This window comes from Camelus ferus, chromosome 26, assembly GCF_009834535.1.
Source record: "Camelus ferus isolate YT-003-E chromosome 26, BCGSAC_Cfer_1.0, whole genome shotgun sequence".
NCBI classification, from domain to species: Eukaryota; Metazoa; Chordata; class Mammalia; order Artiodactyla; family Camelidae; genus Camelus; species Camelus ferus.
The window spans coordinates 9,811,978-9,835,981 of record NC_045721.1 but is presented as its reverse complement, the minus strand read 5'-3'; the positions used below and the strand labels follow the sequence as shown (position 1 = coordinate 9,835,981).

General features: G+C 38.5%; 1 protein-coding gene across 1 annotated transcript; it reads right to left on the bottom strand.

The window, feature by feature from the left end:
- Positions 1 to 8,388: 8,388 nt before the first annotated feature.
- SARAF (store-operated calcium entry associated regulatory factor) lies at positions 8,389 to 22,459 on the bottom strand. Its single transcript, XM_006180448.3, has 6 exons — positions 22,231 to 22,459; positions 17,116 to 17,294; positions 13,547 to 13,964; positions 11,551 to 11,680; positions 10,760 to 10,914; positions 8,389 to 9,186 (listed from the first exon to the last, which is right to left on the bottom strand). Exons 1-6 carry the CDS (start codon positions 22,331 to 22,333, stop codon positions 9,161 to 9,163), a joined length of 1,011 nt encoding a protein of 336 aa, XP_006180510.3. The 5' UTR covers positions 22,334 to 22,459; the 3' UTR covers positions 8,389 to 9,160.
- Between the last annotated feature and the right edge of the window lie 1,545 nt (positions 22,460 to 24,004).

Sequence of the window (24,004 nt, the reverse complement as noted above, 5' to 3'; positions counted from 1 at the left end):
GCAGCATCTGAGGGGCTCGGAGGTTGGGGTGGGGGTTACCTCTGCAGAGCCACTTTTCTTGTCAGTGAATCACACAGTCAAATTACGGGAGCAAGTGACAGGAGCTGGGCTGGCTTCCAGCTCGCCGTAGCTCTCTGTTTGGCAAGGATGTTGCTTCTGATTATGTATCGCTCCCCTTGGGCCCCGGGCAGGACCTTTATTTTCTCCACAGTCATTCATCTGCTCTCCAGGGTTAACAAGAAGAGCAGATCTAGAAGTATGTAAATTCACCCTCTAGTCTTTCTCCTCGTCACTCAGCGGGCCACCTCAGTGGCTCCCTAATGAGTCCCTGGCCAACTAACTAGCCAGCTGGCCAGCTTCTGTTCCTAATGATCGCTCCCCAAATGGGAATTTTTTTTTTTTTAATTTCAAATACACAGGCCAGTTCAACACACCAAAATATGTAACTTTTCTGCAACTTTCTGGTAAAACTTTATCTAAATTGGGCTAGGTTAAAATTGAGTAACTAAATTACAACAAAATTCAAGAAATGCCCAGAACTGAAGAATTCAAATGGGCACAAATTCAACACCTGGGGACTTTTCTGTCCTCAGAGACTGAGCCCTCATCTGTATTCTGTTTTCAAAATTTCACCCTTCTGACGTTTCCTCCTCTCACAACTGCAAAATAAAATTTATACTCTGAGGCAAGTTTTAGATTGAACCTTATGAAATTTCCAATTTTTGATGATTTTTGACCTATGAACATGGCAGTTTCATATGGTGCAAACCTCGTGTACAGGCCCTTGGAGGGCTTCTGAAGGAGGCTGAGTTTTTCAAGCATAAAAATAAATAATCATAGGAACAAAATAGAGCACCTAGGAAATAACCATCACATACGGTCAATTAATCTACAACACAGGAGGCAAGAATATACGATGAGGAAAAGACTGTCTCTTCAACAAGTGGTATCGGGAAAACTGGACAACTACAAATAAAAGAATAAAACTGGAACATTGTCTCACACCATGTACAAAAGAAACTCAAAATGAATTAAAGACCTAAATGTAAGACCTGAAGCCACACAACTTCTAGAAGAAAACATAGGCAGTACTCTCTTTAACACTGGACTTTGCAATATTCTTTTGGATCTGTCTCCTCAGGTAAGGAAAACAAAACCAAAGATAAACACTTGGCCTAATCAGACTTAAAACCTTTTGCACAGCTAAGGAAACCATCAACAAAACAAAAAGGCAACCTACTGAAAAAGAGAAGACATTTGCAAATGATATGTCTGAGAAGGGGTTAGTATCCAAAATATATAAAGAACTCATACAACTCAATATCAAACAAACAACTGATTAAAAAATGGGCAGAGGACCTGATAGGTAATTTTCCAAAGAAGACATGCAGATGGCCAACAGGCACATGAAAAGATGCTCAACATCACTAATCATCAGGGAAATACAAATCAAAACCACAATGAGATATCACCTCACACTTGTCAAAATGGCCATAGTCAAAAAAATGAGAAATAACAAATGTTGCTGAGGATATAGAGGAAAGGGAACACTGTTAGTGGAAATGTAAATTGGTGTAGCCACTATGGAAAGCAGTATGGAGGCTCCTTGAACAACTAAAAACAGAACTACTATATGATCCAGCAACCAGTTCTACTCCTGGGTGTCTGAAGAAAACAAAAACACTAATTCAAAAAGATAAATGCACCCCCATGTTCACTGAAGCATTATTTACAAAGCCAAGATACAGAAGGAACCTAAGTGCCCATCAACAAATGAAATGGATAAAGATGATGTGAGGTACATATACGTATATGTGTGTATACACACACACACACACACAATGGAATACTGCTCAGACATAAAGATTGAAATTTTGCCATTTGGAACAATGTGGATGGACCTGGAGGTTATTATGTGTAGTGAAATAAGTCAGACACAGAAAGACTCTATGTTATCACTTATACGTGGAATTTAAAAAATAAACAAATGAATAGAACAAAACAGAAACAGACTCACAGATATAGAGAACAAACTAGTGGTTATCAGTGGGGGGAGCGATTTAGGTGAAGGGGCTTTAGAGGTACAAATGTTACTGAACCACGTTCCTTCGCTTGACACACAGCAAATCAAACACTGAGACACTGAAGTTGGCAGCAGAGAAAACGTTTATCCATAAGGCAGCCAAATGAGGAGATGAGAGAACAAATCTCAAATCTATTTTCCCAAAGGCGAGGGGCATGGGGTATTTATGGGATAAAACTGAGGTGTGGGGAATGTGGGGAACATGGGGAAGGGTGATTGAGGATAAGAAAAGAGTGAGGTAACCGTTGTTCCATGCAGTTTGTTCTCTGCATCTGAATCTGTGAAGCATCCTTTTGAGTCCATAGCTAAGCTCGCAAGAAAATAATGGAAATTCTATTATTTTTATTTATATATAATTTATAATTATATATAAGCTACATGATACCTTATATAACATTTATGTGTATAATTGATATTATATACACAGAATGTGTATATATATATACACAATAGATTATAGTATCTACTAAATGGACAGATTGATAGAGCTGAAATAGATATGACAACATTTTAAGACTTGATAAACCTGGGTAGGAGGTACAAGGATACATGATATACTTTTTCATACTTGTTATATTTTTGTCATACATTCTAAAATTAGAAACTATTTACAAGGAAATCTGAAACTGAGCACTGAGGATGAATTTGCTGTTCTGGTCTCTGCCGACACGTGACCCAGGAGAGAGAACAAGGTGTTCAGGTTTCTCCACTTGTTCTCTTCACACAATTTCCATCGTAAGTGACGTCACTAGCAAGAAAACCCCCTAGCACCTGGGAGGGGGAGGAAATCGGACTAAGATGTACCTACGGAAGATGCATATAGTACATATTAGGGCAGAGATTCTCAACCCAGTTTCCTCTACACCACACCTGAACAAGAAAAGTCACATTTGAGACACACTTCCAAAAGGGTAACCTGGATTTTTTTTAATAGATAAGATTAGCTGTGGGCATGATCTGCTGATTTGTCAGTTATAAGTCCACCTCATTCTCTTCCTCGTATCAGAGAGAACAAAACCCTGACCAAAGGTTTGAAAAAAAAAATAAGGCATTGACTTTGGGCATCTGCCCTCCTGATCTGATAAGAGCAGAGCAGAAGTGCTGTACCTGGCCTGGGGCATGGTTTGGGTGATGCCTTCTGCAAAGCCTCAGCTGTTTCCTTGACAGGTCCTTGCTCCCTCCCTCCCACAGCTGCAGTCCTGAGAGCCAGCCATCACCTCAAAGGGAGGCATGGGAGTAGGGCAAATTCCCGACTCTGAGAAAAGACTGAGGGTTTGAAAGAGGAAGCCACTCCCAGTGTTGGAGCTGGTGGCTGACAGTGGAGGTAGAAGTGGGGAAGGGAGAGGGGCCATCTTTCTTCGCCCATCACTGCCTCCTGTGCTGGCTTCCCACCGTAGTCGTCCAAGCTCCCCCAGGGCCCATCCTCCAATAGTCTGAGGAAAAAAGAAAGGGGAAGAGTGGCCCCAGGCAGGAGAAGTGAGGGAAACAGAATGGAAGGCAGTAGAGACAGGAGAGAGGGGCACATGACAGGACCGTTTCCCAGAGGCCCTACAGTGCGCTGGGTCAGTGTACGGAGGGGATTGTCAGACGGGCCCAAACTAGTATAGCACAAGGAATATACATGATAATCTTTTCAAAATACTAATGAAAGCTACTTTTAAAGATGGAGATTAGATAAGCAACAAGGAGTTAGTGTATAGCACAGGGAACTATATTCGCTATCTTGCAGTAACCTACAATGGAAAATAATCTGAAAAAAATAAATATAACTGAATCATTTTGCTGTACAACTGAAATAACACAACACTTTAAATCAACTATACTTTAGCTTTTAAAAATAGATCGGACTTCATACTTTATATGATGCTCATATATTTTTAAGGGAAAGCAGAAGAGGTGTCTTATTTTTAAAAAGCTTGTCCTATGGGAACTCAATTATTTTAGTCAATAGATGTCTCTGATGCTCTTGAACAGGTGTTTATTAATTTAAGGAAATTTGGCCATTTAAGATCCTAATGCTTGTTCCAGTGGGCTCTGGTCTTAATTTGAACCCACATATACCCAATGGTCTTTCTCACCAAAAACAAACAAAAAGTTATCTGTGACTTCTTTGAAATCAAAGTAACCATCAAACTCCCCCATTCCACCACTATTTTCCCCTCCTTTCCCAAGCTTACAGGGTGAAGCAGGAGAGGAAAGCAAGGAGACAAGACAATTTCTTTTTCAAGTGTCACCTTATTATTTCTCAAAGGTGGTATTGGAATGGAAGCTGACAAGTCCCAAGATGTGCATGGTGGGTTGGCAAGCTGGAGACCGGGAGAAGTGATGGTATGGTTCCAATCCAAAGACTGGCAGGCTTGAAGCTGATGCTTCAGTTCAAAGGCAGTCAGGGAGAAGGAATTCGCTTTTATTTGGGGAAAGGTCAGCCCTTTTGTACTATTCAGGCCTTCAACTGATGAGTCCCACTTACAGTAGGGAGAGCAATCTACTTTACTGAATCTACTGATTTAAATGTTAATCTCACCCAAAAACACCCCCACAGAATAATGTTTTTCCAAATATCTGGGTGCCCCATGGCCCAGTTGAGACATAAAATTAACCATCACAACACGGAAAGATGGAAGTCATCCGAGAGGTTGCCTTTGTCTGTTTCCCACCAGTGCTGGCACTTTCCCTGCAGAAAGTGACAGTAGATCCTTTCATTTCCATGAAGTCCATTAAATAACAAATGTGAATCCCTTGACAAATATCAAGTCAAGCAATACTGATCTAGTAACACGAATGCTGCTGTAATGAAGAGTCTGACTCCATTTTTTGATGTCTGACTGCTGACACCTTTTAAGCTTCAGCCTTCCCTCTTCCCCTTGTGTCCTGGCCTTGCATAAGAGCTCTCACCCCAGCTCCACCCCCTAATCATGATTAAAACTCACTTGAAACCTGCTTGAGAGGCCTGCCTTGTTCTCCCAAGACAACTCAGTTATGTAAATAATAAACCTGAGTTCTCATACCCTCTTGTGTATGGGAGATGTCATCAGTCTCGACATCTAATCCGAACTTTGGGTGGGGGTCCACCTGCCTCTGCAGGGATCCTAACAGCATATATTTAAAATAAGTGATTATTTTGTTTACCAGATGTGAACCCAACTATCATGATACAGTAAACAATTTTATCAATCTGTTTGTCATGATGATTTTGGAGTTCCCAGGTTCAAAAGAATTCGTTCTCCCAGTAAGACGTCCTACTTGCAGAGGTTTTCCTAACTAATATGGTTTTAAATAACCGTAGGAAGCAATTTCTCTAACTCATGCCATCGTCCTTCTCTTGCTAGCCAGAGCAGCTATGGTGGGCCATTGTATGAGGAGAACAAAACCAGCATATGATTGATTGCTGATTCATTCATTCAATATGTACCTACTGAATGCCTGCTATAAGACAGACACTGTTCTGAGCAGTGCAAATACAGTATAAAACAATGTAGACAAACCCCCCTGCTCTTGTGGGGCTTATATTCTAGTGAAAGGGGGTAGAAAAAATAATAATAAATCAGAAGATAATAAGTGCTGTGGGGAAAACATGCAACAGAGTAAGGGAGATGCAACGTCCTGGGGCAGAAATAGGGAGCTGGCAATTTTAGAGCAGTTGGAGTTCATGGCTGTTGATTACTAAACATATTTGGGTTTCCATTTCCAAGCCCATGCAAGGATTGTACTTCCCTACCATGTTAAAGCTAGGTATGGCCACGGGACTTGGTTTGGCCAATGAAGAGCAGAAATGGTATGTCATCTCCAGACAGAAGCTCTGTCCGGACAGTGCATGATTCTACACATGCCCTCCCCTCTGCTGCAGAAATAGCAGGAGAACATCCCAAAAGGAAACTTCTATCAGCCAGAACCCCTGAGCTAACTGTGATGAGCTGAAGCCCCTAGTAAGACTTGGGGACTGTTTGTAACCAGTCCATCTTGACAGATGCAAGCAGTCAGAGTAGACCTTGTTGAAGTGACAGATGATGGTGATCTGAACCTGAGTGGCAATAGTGGAAAAGATGAGATGTCATCAGAATCTGGACTTATTTTTATGTATAGAAAATAATTAAGTATTATAACTGAAAATGGGAGACCAGTGACAGCAGACCACACTGGTTCTAATAGTATGTCAAAAACATCTCATATGAAAAACTGTGATACAACAACCCTTATATTCTGGTAACAGTCTAGGAGAAGATAATCTATCTAGTAGGTCTACAAAGGCATAAACAACCCACAAAATACTAAAAGTGGACATTTCACTGCTCAGAAACTTTGTATAGTGGAACATTACTGCCCTCTAGTGACGAAAGAAAAAAATTTAGAAAAAGCTAGGCAGTGGCAACCAATGCTAGGAAATACACATTTTGAAGTTTTGGGTTCTTTGTACCATGACAGGTTACTCCGTAACAATTTTTGATTAGGAGGTACCATGAGTGATTCTATGTCAGGGAAAATACAATCTGGCATTGCTTGCTCTTCAAAGTTATTCACAACTTACAAGAAAGCAAGAACTCTGAAACCCATTGGTTAAGGTATAATAACTAGTGTAGGTGTAAGAATTAGTAGCATTTGTATTGACAACACAAATCTTTTCCTGTGCTCCGTAAAAGCAAATTAATGAAGTTTAATGAATGTAACTTGGAATTCCTGAATTTTGTTTGTTTGTTTGTTTTTTAGCCTATTTTACAAATGCAGTATAGTGGCAAATTTTCTGACTGTAGTTCATATGAAAGAGTGGCATTTTTTAAATCATCTTCATAAGCTCAATATGAAATAGTAGAGAGATGTAGCTGCCAAAAAGGCTACAATAATAAAATGTCCATCCATATCAAGAAGCAATATAACCGTTCAACTTTGTACCAGTATAACAGGTATGAACTATTCAATTAGCTTGAGGAACAAATATGGTTGCATCTATTATTTTTCCCAATTAAACTGGGCCAGAAACCCAGTATTTTAGATTAACTAAAGGTATAATACCTCTCAAGGGACAGCTCTTCTGATCACTCCCTCCCCTTATTCAAGAACCTCAGGGACATTGTCCAAAGAACCTGAACATTATTTCTTAAATGCCTTCCAGAGAACAATCTGGAGAATTTGATCCAGCCATCAACAAGCAAAATTTTCAGCTACCATTGTTGTTGCCACGTTCTGAAAACTGGTCTTGATGTATTCATCTCCACTGTTCTTTTCAGTCCCTCTTCGTGTACAGGCCATAGTGATGCCCTACTCCTAAACAATAATTAGCAAATGAGGGAAGAGGTAGTAAAATGCACTCTCTTTTATATTTGACCTCCTTCCAGTAAGGAGAAATGGGGTAAGGATTTTGTGTAACATACCAAAAGAAAAACTGCTTCCTCTATAACATAAAGATTTCTACCAAGTTTTAGTGATAAAAACAAAGAACAGTTCTATTCACAATACTCTTTCAAGGGCTTCCTAAATCACATTTTAAAGTCTGAACAAAGGTTTGTTTTTAAGTGGTTCCTAAAAGGTAAAAATGAGACTCTTAGGTGACAGAGCTTAACTACAACAGATTGGGTAACCTTTGCAGGTTGGAAGGCTTGAGGATTTAATTATTTTTTTAATGAGTAATTTTTCAGCAGAGGCTTCTTTTCACACCATTTCTAAATTAAATTAAAAATTTTTAAAAACACTTACCAAATTGAAACAGCACATAAAACATTACCCAGCTTAAACTACTTTTGCTTCCTTAAAACAGGTTGTTAATTCATCAGACCTGGAGTTACTCTACAGAGACAGCACTGCACATGTGCAAGACAGGAACCCACATCTCCAGGACAACCCTGGAACAAAGAATCTTCAGTTTACAGAACTCAAACAATAGAAATGATGCCCCCAGAGCCCTCTCCAAAGCCAGAAGTCCTTCAGTGAGAAAATCCAGCTTCCAGCAGCTGGTTACCATACACTGGAGACAAGCTGATTAGCTTATTCCCCTAACACCTTAAATTTCTCCCTGAACCCTCCTTGAATGGGGGAGACAGATTTGAGCTCTGCTTCCTGTCTCTTTGCCGGTCAACCTTGATATAGAGCTCTCTCTTTTCTCAAAATCCAGTGCCATAGTACTGGCTTCTATGTGCTTTAGGCAGAAAGCTCTTGCTTGATAAAAAGACTGGTAGCTAAGGCAAGACTACCATGGGAAATTACTGTTTAGGGAGAGAGATCTTTTGCATGAACCCCCTTTTTTTGGGAAAAAGGGTTAAAAAGTAACACTAACTTCTGTTAACACTGGAAGAAAGAAACAATAAAACCTCTTGTTTGGTTGGTTATTTTTGTCATTTTAATTAAAATTGAAACAGACTGCTACAACATTTGAGATTCCAGAGAACTGCATGTTTCTGCTATTAGAAAACCTTTGCTGAAGCACTTGAACTTTTACCTCTAAAAAAAAGAATATGGAGGTTTCAAGCATTTTTGTCAACACGCAGTCATTCATAACAACCTTCTAGATACTTATTTTGTACCTTTTCCTAAAAAAGGTTAACTCTCACTTACCAAAACCCCACCCACTACTGATGGATTCAAAGCTCCTGAGCTCAGAAGTGATCAAAACACACAGGTAAGTAGAAATCCAAAGCTTGGTTTAAATGTTTGAAGAACAGCAACACCCAATAATACATACCAAATAGATGACCATCGTTTCTATGATGCAATGACTCGTCAACTAGAACCACCTGAGACTGAAAATTTCCATACTCAGTGTCTACTGGTATCTAAAGCCTTCACTCTTAATACTTATGACATCACAGGTTCTAGAAATTACACACCATTCCACAGTAATTATCACTTTGAAAAACTGTAATAGACATCTGCATGTTACACAAACATACAATTCTCTACATGAGCATTGTGTCACATGTCAACTCAGCCTCAAATAATAGAATACAAAAAGCCATACAGGACAAAACACCACAGAACTTTTGCATATTCCCTTTGCTCAGTTGTCAGCAGGTAGCACAGTTTTTTAAGAGAAAGAGATGAAAAATCAGAAATGTTGCATCCAGTGTTTGACCCCAACTTTTCACTTTCTTATCGTCTCCTGGTACCACCATATCCTAGAATGAGAAGAGTAAATTCTCATTAGTTCCTTTTTAATGCATTAGACTTGCTTATAAAATTACAAAAGTAATACTTGTTTACTGTTAGCAAGTGAGTAAGAGATATGAGGGAAGGGGGTGAGGATGAGTGTGGACCAGCTGTGCAAGATGCAGTGCGTCGCCTCCCACAACAGCCCTTCCAATCATCGTCAAGTCCACACACACACACACACACACACACACACACACACACACACGTTACAAGACACAAGTGTTCCTATCTGGAAATTCAATTTTTTTCCAGATTTTCTTGTAAGTTATTTGGTAATGTCTTCTGATTTTCTTCATAAGTCCCATACACTTCTAGCTGACATATATGGTTTCTTACAATTTTTGCGTCCACTGAAAATGAGTTGTCCTTTGTCACATTATGTTCTATGTAGTTACATTTTTATATATCCTCTCAATCATTACTGACCCTTTTTCTCCCCAAAAGTAACCACTATCTTAACATTTAACGCCAGATTAGTTTTGCTTGTTTGTAAACATGCGTATTTATAAAACATGAATGTTGCAATCATATTGAATATATTTTGTGCCTTGCTTCTTTCTGTACATTTGGAAATCTATCCACATTATTGCATACAACTATTTATTCATTCTCCTGTTGCACAGTATTCCACTGTAGGAATATAACTCAGTTTATTCATCCATTTTACTGCTGATATGTGGCTTTCTCCCAGTTGGAGGCTATTACGAATAAGGATGCTATGAACTATGAACATCCTAGTACTTAGCTTTCAGTGTACAAGCGTATGCATTTATGCTGCTATATATCTGTGACACTGCTGGATCTTGGATACGCTTATGTTCAGTTTTACTAGGTGATGCCAAACAGTTTTTCAAAGTGATTGTACCAATTTATTCACACCAGCACTGTGAGAATTCCACTCTTACATTTTAAAATACATTTAAATACATTTTCTCAATTTCAAGAATTATTCATTGTTCTGTAAACTTCCCTCTGATGAAGAAGACAAGTTTAATCCACAGTAATCTATTACTGCCTCATTATCCACTACCTTCCAGTCTTTGCTAAATAATTAGCTGGATGTTTACCTCCAAATAATTCTTTTTTATATTACATCTCTGTTCTTTTACAAAATTTCCTCTTAGCAATTGCAATAAACATATTTTTGACAATTATTTAAAGTGTGGTTGAATACATTTTTAATGAGTTTTACTAAACTAAGGAAAGTTCAACCTTCTACCTAAAAAATTTCCATTTTAGAGCTTAAAGGACCCTTAGAGATCACAGAATTAAATGTACATGGAAACCAATGTCCAGGAAGGTTTAAAACCTTGGTTAGTGGCAGAAGTGAGTTTAACCAAATTCCTGTTTGAGTTTTATAGCATAGAAATGAAAGGAAAGAATGAATCTGAATTATATTTTAATCTTAGTTAACTGGGCAACTAATATTTCTGATGGGTAGACCAAAGAAAACCATGATTGCTAAATATATAGTTAATCATCTTAAGTTTCAAATTATTTCTGTACTTTACGTAACAGGAACTTTATTTTTGCTCTCACCTGACGCTGTTCTGGTTCTTGGCTCTGAGCTTGAACATGCCGAATAGCTTCCCGGGCCCCCCCCAGGCGGCGAGTAAGTGCGGCTGTTCCACGAGCTGGAGTGCGAGGCGGGGTGCGACGGGTAGTACCACGAGTCCGAGAAGCGTGTGGCAGCTCTAGAAAGACAGAAAAGTGTGTCGGGCATTTTTCTTGTGGCTGTGATTTTTAAATCCCTTCTGATTCCTAAACCATCAGAAAAAAATCTTTATCAAGTGTTTTTCCCTCAACGCTCTGGCACATTAGGATTAACATGAAATAAATACTGTTTTACATTTCTGCCAGTGTTATGGTCATTGCTATGAGGGAAGAAAATGACAGGGAATAAAGGCTCTTTCTGAATTCACATTCAAGTGAAATCTAAACTTAAACTACTGTTAATATTGAAGACATTCCAAAATCTGGTACCAGGCTCTCTACACCCTTGCTTCTATCATTCTACTACCAAACCAGAATCCCAACAGTTCTCCAAATGCTGTGTTCTTTCCTGCCTTCAATATGTCAAGTCAACTGTCTTTCTCCTAGCTCACGTCTGTAAGCATGACATGTGAATGAAAATAACTCATATAACACATGTAATATTGATCAGAGCACAGACAGCATTCCTTCCCCATCCCCAGAGAATCTGACTGAACAGGGTAATGTCACCATAATTTATTCTCCTTAACAAAAACAAATCCAGACAAATTGTAAGCAAAACCAGCCTCTAAAGAAAGGCTGAATTAAAGAGCAGGTGAGATAAATGCAAAGCCTACCTATTGCTGCCAAACAAATATCCTAATATTCCTCCAGTTCCCAAGCCGGTCCAGAACCCTGGTCCTGAATTTTCGTGTCCTCCTTGTCCCATGAAAGCACTGCCAAAACCAGAAGTTGCACCATGCGGTCCTAGAAACAGAAATGATTCGTATCCTCACTTAGATTAAACATAGCCTACAAAACTAAAGGGAGTATGACGTGTCGATATTTTCACCTGTACGATTTATTAATAATGCTCAGGCCTCAACTTACAAACAACATATATTCAAAAAGTGTATTCAAAAAATACTGTTTACAAAACTGTTTATAAAATCAAGGGGCACCTGCCTTTCCCACACACATGGAAAAGGCGGATGTACTTTAGGATAGGGGAGGGTGGTTTCCTCCTGTGAGGTCACATCTGCCCTGTTCAAGATCAGCCACTAGAAGATGACCCCATGTGTCAGAGTTACTTCCTTTCTACACGGTGAACATCTCTAGAAGCCCCAGTTGAGATCTGTACCTGAGTGTTTCATGGAGGAATTCAAGAGGATATTTGCTACTTGGGAAGTCAGGTCTTAAAAGTGACCCAAAAAAATTTCTGCTCAAGTTTTTCTTAAATTGATGTATAATACACATAAAGGAAAAGTATGCTAATCTTACGTGTACAACATAGTAACTTTATATGTAAGTACCCACATATGTAGCACTACCCACATGAACTAAACTTTCCTAGCATTCCAGGGACTCCCTCGTGATATCTCCCAACACATACCACCCGCATCAGAGATAAGCTTACTCTGACTTCTCTCACTACACTTTGGTTTTACCCACCCTTGAACTCTTTATAGATAGAATCATACAGTGGGTACTCGTCTGTGTCTGGCATACCATTATGAGAGTCGTCTCCACTACTGCATGTATCAGTTTTTGCTTTTTTCTAAATTTACGTATAGTATTTCAAGGTGTGAAAAAAAAAATCCACACTTTGTCTCATTCTAATGTTTATGGACATTCTATTTCCAGTTTTTGGCTGCTGTGAATAAACTGCTGTGAACATTCTTGTGTGTATCTTTTTGTGCACACATGCATGCACTTCTCTTAGGTTTGTATCTAGGAATGAAATCACTGGGTCATTGGTTGGCATGTGTCCATTTTAGTAGATACTGACAGTTTTCCAAAGTGTTTTATCATTTTAACTCCTGCTAGCAAGTTCCAGCTGACTGTATCTTTGCCCTTAATTGGGACTGTGTCTTTTTAATGTCAGCCATTATGGTGGTTATATGGTAGTTAATTAAGAACTCAGGTTTTAATGTGCATTTTCCTGAAGACTAATGATGCCGAGCACCTTTCGTATTTTTAGTGGACATTTGGATATCTTCTTTTACTATAAAATGGCTGTTCAAGACCTCTGTCCATTTTCAAAATTAGGTTCTCTCTCTTTTCTTGGATTTGTGGGAGTTATTTTTGTAGCTACATGTTCTTTATTGGAAATATGTTACTTCGTCCAGTCTGTGGCTTGCCTCTTCACTCTCTTAATGTTGTGTTTTGATGACTAGACATTCTTAATTTAAATGAAGTGTAATTTATCCATCTTTTCTTTTTGGCTAGCATTTTTTATATTCTAAGAAGTTTTTGCCTATCATGACAAATATTTCCCTATGTTTTCTTCTGGAAACAATTATTTTACTTTTTATGTTGAGCTCTGTCATACTTCAGGAAAAAAATTTTGTGTATGGTTTGAGACAGAGTTCAAGGTAAATGCTTATTACCAAATCTGATCAAGTTTGTTCTGATTAGGATCATTCACAATTTAATCATGCATCCTTAACATAGTAATCACAATTATCCCTATAGAGAAACAAAACGGAAGAGGTAAAAGGTGAAAGTACAAAATAAAATAAGGAGACAGATCTGCTTTCGTTTCCCAATGCAACCATTTCCTATTTCAGAAACCCGCACAGGATTCACGACCTGACTTCCACCCTACTCGATGCCGTTGCTAGGGAAACATACCTGTGAATTCAGGCTTGAAGCCTGTGGGAGGGGGTCCTGCTGAGTTGCTGAATCTCTGATGCTGATGAGAATATGGAGGATACTCAGAATATGGTGGAGGAGAGTCTTGACCATCACTGAGGAAGAATTTATAAACTCCAAAGGCAATAGCAAGCAGCACCACAATGGTAAGCACTCCACTGATGTTACAAGAATCTGGGGAGTACAACTTATTATAATAATCGGAGAAAGAGTTAAAGCCATGGTTTTTTCCAGACTCTCTCAATTTCTTCAGGCCAAGTTCTGTGTAATCTAAGTTATACTCCAAGCCACAGGAACCTCTTAGTACATACTGGTCTTCAGAGGATTCATAGCCTTCACAGCTCACCACAGTTTTTCCAAATTTGTATGCGATATCTAAATCAGTCTTACATTCCCACTGTGAAGAAAAGTAGAAACAGATTATTAGAACCAAATAGTTTTTCCTTTCATTTAATATACATTATTTGGGCTATATAGCTATCATAAAACAGCAAAAAGAAGCAAGGGAATGATAAACAAAATTCAGGATGAGTATTTCTGTATTGGGGGGGCTTCAGAGATATTGGTGATGTTAATGTTCCACTTAAGCTAGGTGGTGGGTACGTGAGGGTTCATTTTATTACCATTCCTTATTCCTTACATATAGATATAAGGAGTTCTTTTGTACGTACTAAATACTCCCTAATTTATAAGTTTTAAGCAAATTTTTAAGTGTCAGCTTTTTACCACTGTTGTTAAAGATGGTTTCTTGAAAAATAAAGGTTTTTTTAAATGTTAAGGCTCAAAAATTAGCATCATATATGAATATCTGGTAGCTACAAAGAACATCAGAGACAGTGCACAATCATCTGAGAAAACTTTCTACATAATTCTATAAAAGCCATAGATCACCTTTCCCAGGGTCTAATCCTTTAAGTAATTTCCTTAAGTTTTTTTTAAAGGTATTTAGAAAAATGCAAAAAGAATCTGCACTAGCCTCAACTTTTTACACGTTTTAAAAAAGCACCCCAGTTTAGTTTAAATTCTGTAACTACTTTGAGCTGAGTAGGTAACATGTTCTTTAACAACATTTTAAAAGACATAAACTAAAATAGATCTGATTGGTTCTATTGCTTTTCTCTTTTTTGGACAAATTATCTTCTTCACTCAAACTTTAGATACACTATAACAGCTTTATTCAGATATAATTCACATACTATTACATTTCACTCATTTCAATGGTTGTCAGTATACTCAGAGTTGTGCAACCATCCCCACAATCAATTTCAGAATATTTTCATCAACCCCAAAAGAAATCTCATCTCCATCAGCAGTCACTCCCTATGTACCCCCAAATCTCCCACCTCTAGGCAACCACCAATCTGTCTTCAAGGATTTCTGTATTCTGGACATTTCTTGTAAATGGAATCATACAATATGCAGTCCGAGGTGACTGGCTTCTTTCACTTGGCAGAGTATTTTCAAGGTTCACACATGTTCATGTATCAGCACTTCATTCCTTTTTATAGCTAAATAATATTCTACTATATGGATGTACCACATTTTATTAATTCATTCATCAGTGATGGACACTTGGGTTGTTTCTACTTTTTGGCTATTATGAATAATGCTGCTACAAGCTTTTATGTATGTTTCTGTGTGGACACATGTTTTCAAGTCTCTTGGATATTCACCTAGGAGTGGAGTGACTGGGGCATACAGTAACTCTTTGTTCAAACTTTTGAGAAACTGCCAGCCAGTTTTCCAAAATGGCTGTGTCATTTCACATACCAGTGTATGAGTTTCTCCACATCCTCAACAATGTCTGTCTTTTTGATTATAGGCATCTTGCTGGGTGTGAGCTAGTTTCTTATTGTGGTTTTGACTTGTATTTCCCTGATGACTAATGACGCTAAACATTTTTCATGTTTTTACTGGCTATCTGCATATCTTCTTTGAAGAAATGTCTAGCCAGATGTTTTACCCACTTATAAATTTGGTAATTTGTCTTCTTACTGAGTTGTAATAGTTCTACATATTTTCTGGACACAAGTTCCCTATCAGATATATAGCTGCAAAAGCTTTCTCCTATTGTATGGGTCCTTTTCACTTTCTTGATGGTGTCCTTTGAAGCCCAGAAGTTGTTAATTTGGATAATATACAATTTTTCTATTTTTTTTGTTGTTACTAAACTATTTCATTTTTAAATAATTTTATTTGAAGGAAAATGTATAAGCTTGTTGATTTAGATAAATAAGACAAATTAAATCTCTATTATTATTTCACACTGTTATTTCCTTAACAGTCTATACTAAAAGTGTCTTCTGATTATTATATTTAAACTTTCAGAATTAGAAGAGGCTCTCTTCTGCTACTAAGTCCATGTATGAAGTCCTCCATGCTTCTCTGCTCACACCATTCATGCCTTTCTCTATTTCTTCAGCTCTAAAAATCTTATCCTTCCTTCCTAACACAGTACATACCTTCTTCCTGAAGTCTTTCCCAATCCTCTCGACCAGACATGACTTCACAACACTCTGTTGGCACCTACATGTAATGTGAGTGCTTATCTTATCTTTGCTATTAGGAAGAGAGTTTCCTGAGGGTTGTGACTCCATCATTCATTTTTGTATACTATTTAATATATGTTTAATGAATGACTTTACCATTAGTATCTTTTTTCCCATCAAGACTGAAAGGTAATACAAAAGTAAAAGTAATTTCAGCTTTAACCTGAAGATACTGTGATTCAGTTAGCAAGACTAGGAAAAAATGTTGTGAAATAGGTATCAACGAGCAAATTTGAACTCTCTCCCTGATTTGCATACACTAGGCCTAAAGATTGTATCAAACAAGAATATCATTATGATGGAAGGGGGAAATTGTCAACACAAGTTTCTTGCCGAATGACCAGCTATCTTAAATCCTTTTTGAAAGGGCAGAATACAAAGTAGAAATCTTCTGGTATTGATTTAAATTGAATTCACTGAATAAAATCTATTCCATTTCCAAAGCATAATAAATTTTAGAACTTCAAGGAGATGGCCTACCCTAAATAAAAAATGCCAGAGTCCTAAAGACAATAAAGCCCACTGAAATGTTTTCATTCAGAAGTAACCACCCTCAGTTCTAAAACAATTTTAAAATCAAGCATTTGAAGCACAATAGGGACACATGTACCCCCACTATTTACAACCAACAATCCCTTATCATCTTAACTTTACTTTTTAAGGGTAGGTTGGTATTTGTTGAGGAATGACAGAAAAATGACAACCAAAAGAAATCCTTTACCCCTACCCCCAAGTATATGAAAAGTTTTGAAAATTTACTAACGTCTTAGAAGAAAGTTATGGTATAAATATGACGTGAGTGTTTCCAGGCTTTAAAACCAGTTCATTTCTTTTGAAGGACGTTCCTTCCAGAGAATGAATGATTGATTTACATTTGTATATTTTAGGGTAACATGAGATTTTCTTTACATGCTTCCCCAAAATACTCAATAATGTCTCAATAAACACTTTACTGAAAAAAAATTCCATTTAGACTGCTATCAACGTAACGAATATTACCTGTACGTCATAACCATCCCAGCCTTTGTTCTGACACTGTATGACTTTTGGGGTATAAGAATCACATCCAGCTGTGCCTCCAACACATTTCAACTGTGGGATGGGATCCAACCTACGGGAAGTGGTATAGCGGTCATGGTGGAGGGTAAGAGCTTTTATATCCCGCAATAATATTCTGTCTGAAACAGTAAGAACACAGTTAAACAGATCTTAAATATCTTATCATACAGAAAGATTCATTCTGATAAAATTCTTGTCATAAGAAATATTTTCAAAAGTAAGTCTTTCCTGCCTTTTGAGGATGACTCAGAAAGAGAAGCTGAAACCCCTTCCCAGACCCCAAAGTGATCCCAACAACTTCGGGCTTTTTGCACAAATTCAGTCACAACTTTAAGGCCTCCCTTCACGTCAGGATGGATGCCCCCTAAACTGTTCCTGTATCGTTATATTCTGCATAATTTTTCTGAAGTAAGAACCAAAAGTTCATTAATCAGAAATGTTATACTATTGTATGACAACAGTAATGATTAGTTAAAATGGCAAAAAATATACATGAATGTCCCTGAAGCGCATTTAATGACTTAAATGTCTGTCAATAGGTGAATGGATTAGCAAAATTCTGGCCTATTCACAAAGTGGAATATTCTACAGCAGTTAAAATGAGTGAACTAGAATTCATGTATCACTATAGAAATAGTAAAAATATTGTAAAACAGTACTATATACCGTTAAAGTCTAGACATGTATATAATAATGGTATGAAAACATGCATAGGAATGACTTTATACCAAATTCAGCATCTCTGAGGAGAGAGGAAGAGAAGAGATTTTAGCTCTCTGCCCCTAATGTTTTATTATGTTGCGGGGGTGAGGGGTAGATTTGCTGCAAATACAGTACAATGTGAAGATTCAATAAAACTGGGTGGTGAGTACATGGGTTTTCACCATATACTTCTGTGTGTTTATTTTAAATATTTTAAATATTTCACAATTTAAAAAAAATTAGAAACAGTTAAACTATTCCACAAATTAAAAATCGAACTGACAAAATGGTTTAAAAAGAAGTCAACACAAGGAAATTACATCTAGCATTGATGTACATAAATGAATTTTAAAGTATTATTGGAAAATGAACAGTTTTCCTATTTATCACCCTTGGATTATGATGGAAGACACTGTGGATCGGTTCACTCAACATCCGTTTTATCGTCAAACTGTCACAACTTCTCACTAAACTGAAAGAATCCTAAAGCCTCTTGCAGCTGCAGTTCCCAAAAGTGAAAGCCACCACTATCAAAACATACATGTAATTAAATCTATGTAATTCAAGCAGTAACACAGGCTTAGAAAAACTGATCACCAGGAGCGGAATGTATAAAAATTAATTCCCAATTGTTAAATATTTATCCTGACTTTCCAGCCAGAACTATAATCTGAAGCAGCCTCATATGATAAGGAAAATCTCAACTTCACTGAACAATACCAGCCAATAAATGCAGAGGAAATGACAGAATTAGAAAAAAAATCACCATTTTACAATCCCTAAAGAAACTCATTCAGGTAAGGATTAATTAGTTTTAAAATCACTAAGTGAATGGATACTGATATGGTGCCAAGTAACATTATACAGAGTGCTTTCAAGTCACAAGAGGGGAAAAAATAAATCTTCACAAAAGAGAAATAAAGCCAATTTAATCCACTAGTCAATCTTAGCACTAATGGTAGAACATTGATATTACAACATATCCTATGATGTAATCCCTGAAAGTATTTAATATGAATCTAACCAATTCTTTGGACCCAATATTCAGTTTACTAGAAATACAGGGAAGGTAAAAAAAAAAAAAAGCTAAAATAACACCATGAGAAAACAGAATCCAGAAGGTAGGATATTCCAAAGGACAACAGGCCCAATCCCTTCAGCAAAGCAGAAGCATGAAAAAAAGGACCCTTCTACAGTTTAAAAACACTTAAAGGATAATTCCACTTCTTTAATAAATGATTTTGGCATAACTAGAAGAAAATCCACCTGAAGCTCTAGAAAAACTTTTGGCCACATGGGCCAAAGATCTAACTTACCAAGAACTATATTAAAATAAAATATGCTATATTAAACCCAAACTACTTCCTAATAAATAAAAAATAGTAACAATGAAAATGCACAATGGTTTAAAAAATCAGAAAGTACTATTAAACTAAATAATAGGAATAATAATTTGAATTTGTTATAGCAGGGTTGAGATAATGCAAAGACTACTGAATTAAATTCCCACTGCCAACTTGCCACATGACTTTAGCCAACTCAATTTATCTGTATAAAAATTACCTGTAAAGACTATAATATCCACCTTAAAGTTGGTTGTGAAGCTTAGATATGATTTACTAAAATTATCTAGCAGAGGACTTGACACATAATAGGTGATCAAGTATGATAACTGTTACTGAAAATGTTTAAGGAGTCATATACATACGGGGTTACCATTATCATAACCCTACAGCATCTTTCCTCCCTGGAGGTCCTAAAGGTCGCTATGTTTTGTGTCACCCTAAATTCATGTTGAAGCCCTAATCCCCAATGTGATAGCATTTGGAGGCAGGCATTTGGGGAGGTGATTAATTTTAATTGAGATCATAAGGATGAAGCCCCAATGATGGCATTAGTGCCCTTGTGAGAAGAGGAACAGTCCAGAGCCCTCTCCCTCTGCCATGTGAGAACATAACAAGATAGCAAAGCCAGAAGAGGGCCCCCACCAGACACCAAATATGCTGGCACCTTGATCTTGGACTTCCCAGCCTCTAGAATGTGAGAAATAAATGTTGTTTACCACCCAGTCCATGGTATTTCCTTTAGCAGCCTGAACTAAGACAAGGTCTAAGAACAAAATGCTCACACCCATACCCCACTAGTACATCAGTCAAAGATGACACAGAGTTCCCTGAAGTCCAGACTCACAAATCGAAATCCATTTGCAAGTCTCAAACTTAACATGAACAAAACCAGACTCCATCAAACCTGACTCTCCCACAGTCTTCCACATCTCAGGAAATTGTAATTCCACCCTTCTAGTCACTAGACCAAAAAGCATGGAGTCATCTTTGTCTACTCTCCTCCTCTCATGCCTATATTTAATCCCTCAGCTCCACCTTCAAAATAGGTGAGAAGCCAACCACTCTCATGGACTCCGCTGCTTCTCCCCTGGCCCAAAGCATCACCACTCTTGGAATTCACTGTACAAGCAGACTCTTCACTGGCCTCCCAGCTTCTCCCATCCACCCCCACACCCTAGTCTGTTTTCCACAAAGCAGACAGAATGAGCCCTAAAATACAAGTCACAGCAGGTCATTTACACCCCTCTCCCTTCAGGTTTCTCATCAAATGTCACCTTAACAGTGACATCTTCCCTGACTAATGTATGTTTTGAAAGTCCCTGCTTCTGCCTGCACCTTGTCCTCCTTATTCTGTTTTATCGTTTCCACACCACTACTCACAATATGAAATGCTACTTACCTGATTTGTTTATTGTCTATTTCTCCACAATAGATGTAAACTCCTCTGGGGCAAAACACTGTTTTGTTCACTGCTATATTCCCAACACCCAGAAGAATGATAAATATAAGGTAACTCAATAAAGACTTTTGAAAATTTTTAGATCTCTTTAGAAGTGATTTAGAGAGTGATTACTACTTTACTAAATACTTGATAAAAACTAACTCAATACAATGCCTTCATAAACTAGTTCCTCAAAAGAAATTTAAAGCCAAGGAGAATTTATAAAATTAGTTGGGTTTACTCTGCAAAATATTTTGGTGCCTTTTGTTCCGGAACAGTATTATAGAGTAAGTAGACTGAGAACTACCAGGATGCAGTTCACCATTAATTTAAATTAGGTTCCTTTTTTTTTAAATCTGTAAACTTCCTTTTTTAATTTAAGAACTGAGCGTTCAAGTAATTAATGTTTTAATCTAGCTTTTAAATTTTAACACTGATCAAAGTCTCCTATTTTTATAATGCTTCCTAGGAATATATAAGGAAAATGTATGTACATTTAAACACAACTTGGCTTTTTATTTATTAGTTATAAAACGTCCATATCAAAGTGGTACTCAAAGTCAAGTATTTACAAACACATTCTCTCATTTTAGCATTTAAGCATAAAATAAGAAACTACAGAAATAAATCTGTTGCTTACTTCAAAAACAGGCCTTTCCTATCACCAAATCAAGACTGCAATACTGGTACTTTCCATGCCTAAACATCTTTACTCCCCAAACCAAAAATGATGCTTTCATTGTTTAAAAATCACTGTTCACATCACTCTAATTTAGAAGCACACATCATTTATTAAATGTAAATCTATGTGTGTGTGATGTGTGTGTATACAAATACAATCAGTTAAATGGTGTATTATCGATCCCATAAAAATTCGTTAGAGAACTCTAGTAACATAGTGATAGAACCTTTTCCCTAGAAATCACTTGTCGTGTACCATCACATTAAAAAGAAAAGGAAAATTTTTCATTTCAATGGGAAAAGATGGTGTAACGCAATGTACTTCACTGTAATGGTTAGAATAAGCACCATGAGTTATGCTTACATAAATAGTACAGTCTATGACTCTGCTAACCTACCTCCAAGGCTTGCAGCCCTGTCTACTAAGTGTGACTCAGAGACTGTCGCCGCCATGGCAACTGCTAGGTATAGCAACAGGCAGCCATGACAACAGTCAGCCACGATGACATCAGTCAGCCACGATGACATCAGACAGTCATGACAACAAAGCAAGTTGCGCAGGTGAGTGTCCAGCCAGACTCGGGATGAGGGCTGTAGCCCGAGAAAAGAGAAAATGGGCAAATTATGAGAGTCCAGGGAAGGGAGAAGGGAACGTTATGAACACTGGAGTCTTCCTGCCCTGTCCACTCCCCAACAGTCCACACTCGTCCAGCAGAACGTCTGGGAAGAGCAAAAGGACCAGGCAGCGCACACATGAACAGCGAAGAGGATGGAAATGAGGAATTAGGGTGGAAGGACTCAAACGGAGGCGAATCCTTCTATCACTATGTTACTAGAATTGTCTAACGAAGGCAGCAGGAAGGCGGGAGTGACAGCAGCACTCACCAGGGTCGTTCCAGCCCCAGGCAGAACCGGCGATCAGCAGAAGCAAAAGAAGGCTAAACACAGGGCAGCGTCCAGCCGCTTCCGGCCCGCCGGCCGCCGCCATGGCGCTTGGTGAAGATGGCGCGCTGTTGCCCTGCGCTCACGGGCCGGAACCCGGGACGCGGAAGTCTGCGCGCCGCTACGCACCGACGCCGGCAGCTCTGGCCGCGCAAAAAGGGAGGTCTATCTGCAGACCAGCTGCCGCAGAGGTCTGTGCGCCAGTCTGACGTCACTGCCGCTGCGGCGCGTGGTAGAACGTGATTGGTCGTTGCTGGGGGGCGGTTCCTGGGCTGTTGTGGGCGGGGCCAATGGTGGGACGCAGAGGCTGTGGGCGGAGCCGAGGGCAGCCCTCTCGAGGGTCTGTTTAGCGCGAAGGTGCTGCTGTTGGAGAGAGTTAACTCATCGCAACACTACCTTTTTCAGACAGTTATTTTCAAGCTTTAGTTTGCATAGGAGTCCCTTGGAGTGTTGGTTAAAATTTCAGATTCCTGGACTCCGCCTACAAAAGTTATGATTCAGAGGGTCTGGAGTGGGACTCGTGAAGTTGCATCTTTAGGAAGCATCCCAAAGAATTCTGTGGTAGGTGGTCTTTGAAATATAACATTTGGAAATATTGGTTTTAAGGTTTGGACTGACTCTAGACAAAATGTGTAGGCCAAAAAATAGTCCTTAGAGTAGTGAGTGGGTTTTTGTTTTTATTCTTGTTTTTCTAGAAACACTGTGGATCTAATGGCAAAGGTCAAAGAAGCATAATCGCTTAGGATTCCCTCATGACCACAGATGTTTTCTGACCTGAAGAACAATCCCAGTTGCCCATTAATGTCATAAAGGATAAATGTCTAATGCCCAACCAACTTGTACTCACAAGAAGAAATTAGGGGACTAGCACCTCACTCAGCCACTAAGGCCTCTGGAAGCCCCAAAAGACTTCCTAAAATGTGTCTGTCCTACCCCCACCCCCACGACTATGTTCCCTCAACCATCCCTGCTTTCAAGGCCAGAATACTGTGGAACAAAACAAATAGTGTTAGTGGTGACAATTAGGGATGGAATCATATACTTTTCCAGAAATTCTACTAGTCCTTCCAAGATGTTGGGGAGGAGGATGCATATGCCTGCTTCAGTAACTTAGGGAAGGGAGCTGGTGGTTCACAGACTGTCTAAACAGCAATGTTTCCAGAGCGTATGTTTAAGTGTGCCTTGTGTCTCTGCTATCACATCCTTAAGTGGAAAATCTTTCTTCATGTTTCAGAAGATGGCAGAACTTTTTGCAGTACCTTGAACAGAAAAACAATTCTACTCCTCCACAAGACACCGAAGTGATGTGTTTTTAAAAAATTCTAATTCAACCCTGTAAGTAGTGGAGGGAAGTGGGATGGACAATACCGTTAGCTTCCCAGGAGCTCTTATTTTAAAGCATGCTGTTATTATCTCTTCTAACCATTCACTCTCTACGTCTTATATGCCAGTTCATCTTAGTCTGATGACTGAAAAGATTGAAAAATTCAAATCTTATGTCACCCCACCACTACCTGTATATTTTTAAATCCTTCAAAAGATTCTCATTGCTCAGGGTAAAAAACAAAACAAAACAAAATAAAACTCCTGTAAGACGCTGCTGTATAACCAAGCTGCCCCACCCCAACCCGGAATAATCTCCACTGGCCTTCTCTCCTCGGTCCAACAGACCAAGCTCCAGGCTCCCACAATTTGCCGCCAAAGCCCAACATTTCTC

What these genes read in the sequence shown, in the direction of transcription:
- SARAF (XM_006180448.3), bottom strand. Translation starts at nt 22,333, where the DNA reads ATGGCGGCGGCCGGCGGGCCGGAAGCGGCTGGACGCTGCCCTGTGTTT. An exon ending in CTGGGGCTGGAACGACCCTG is followed by an intron (nt 17,295 to 22,230) that starts GTGAGTGCTGCT and finishes TTACTGTTTCAG; the next exon opens with ACAGAATATTATTGCGGGAT. An exon ending in GGGATGGTTATGACGTACAG is followed by an intron (nt 13,965 to 17,115) that starts GTAATATTCGTT and finishes TTTTCTTCACAG; the next exon opens with TGGGAATGTAAGACTGATTT.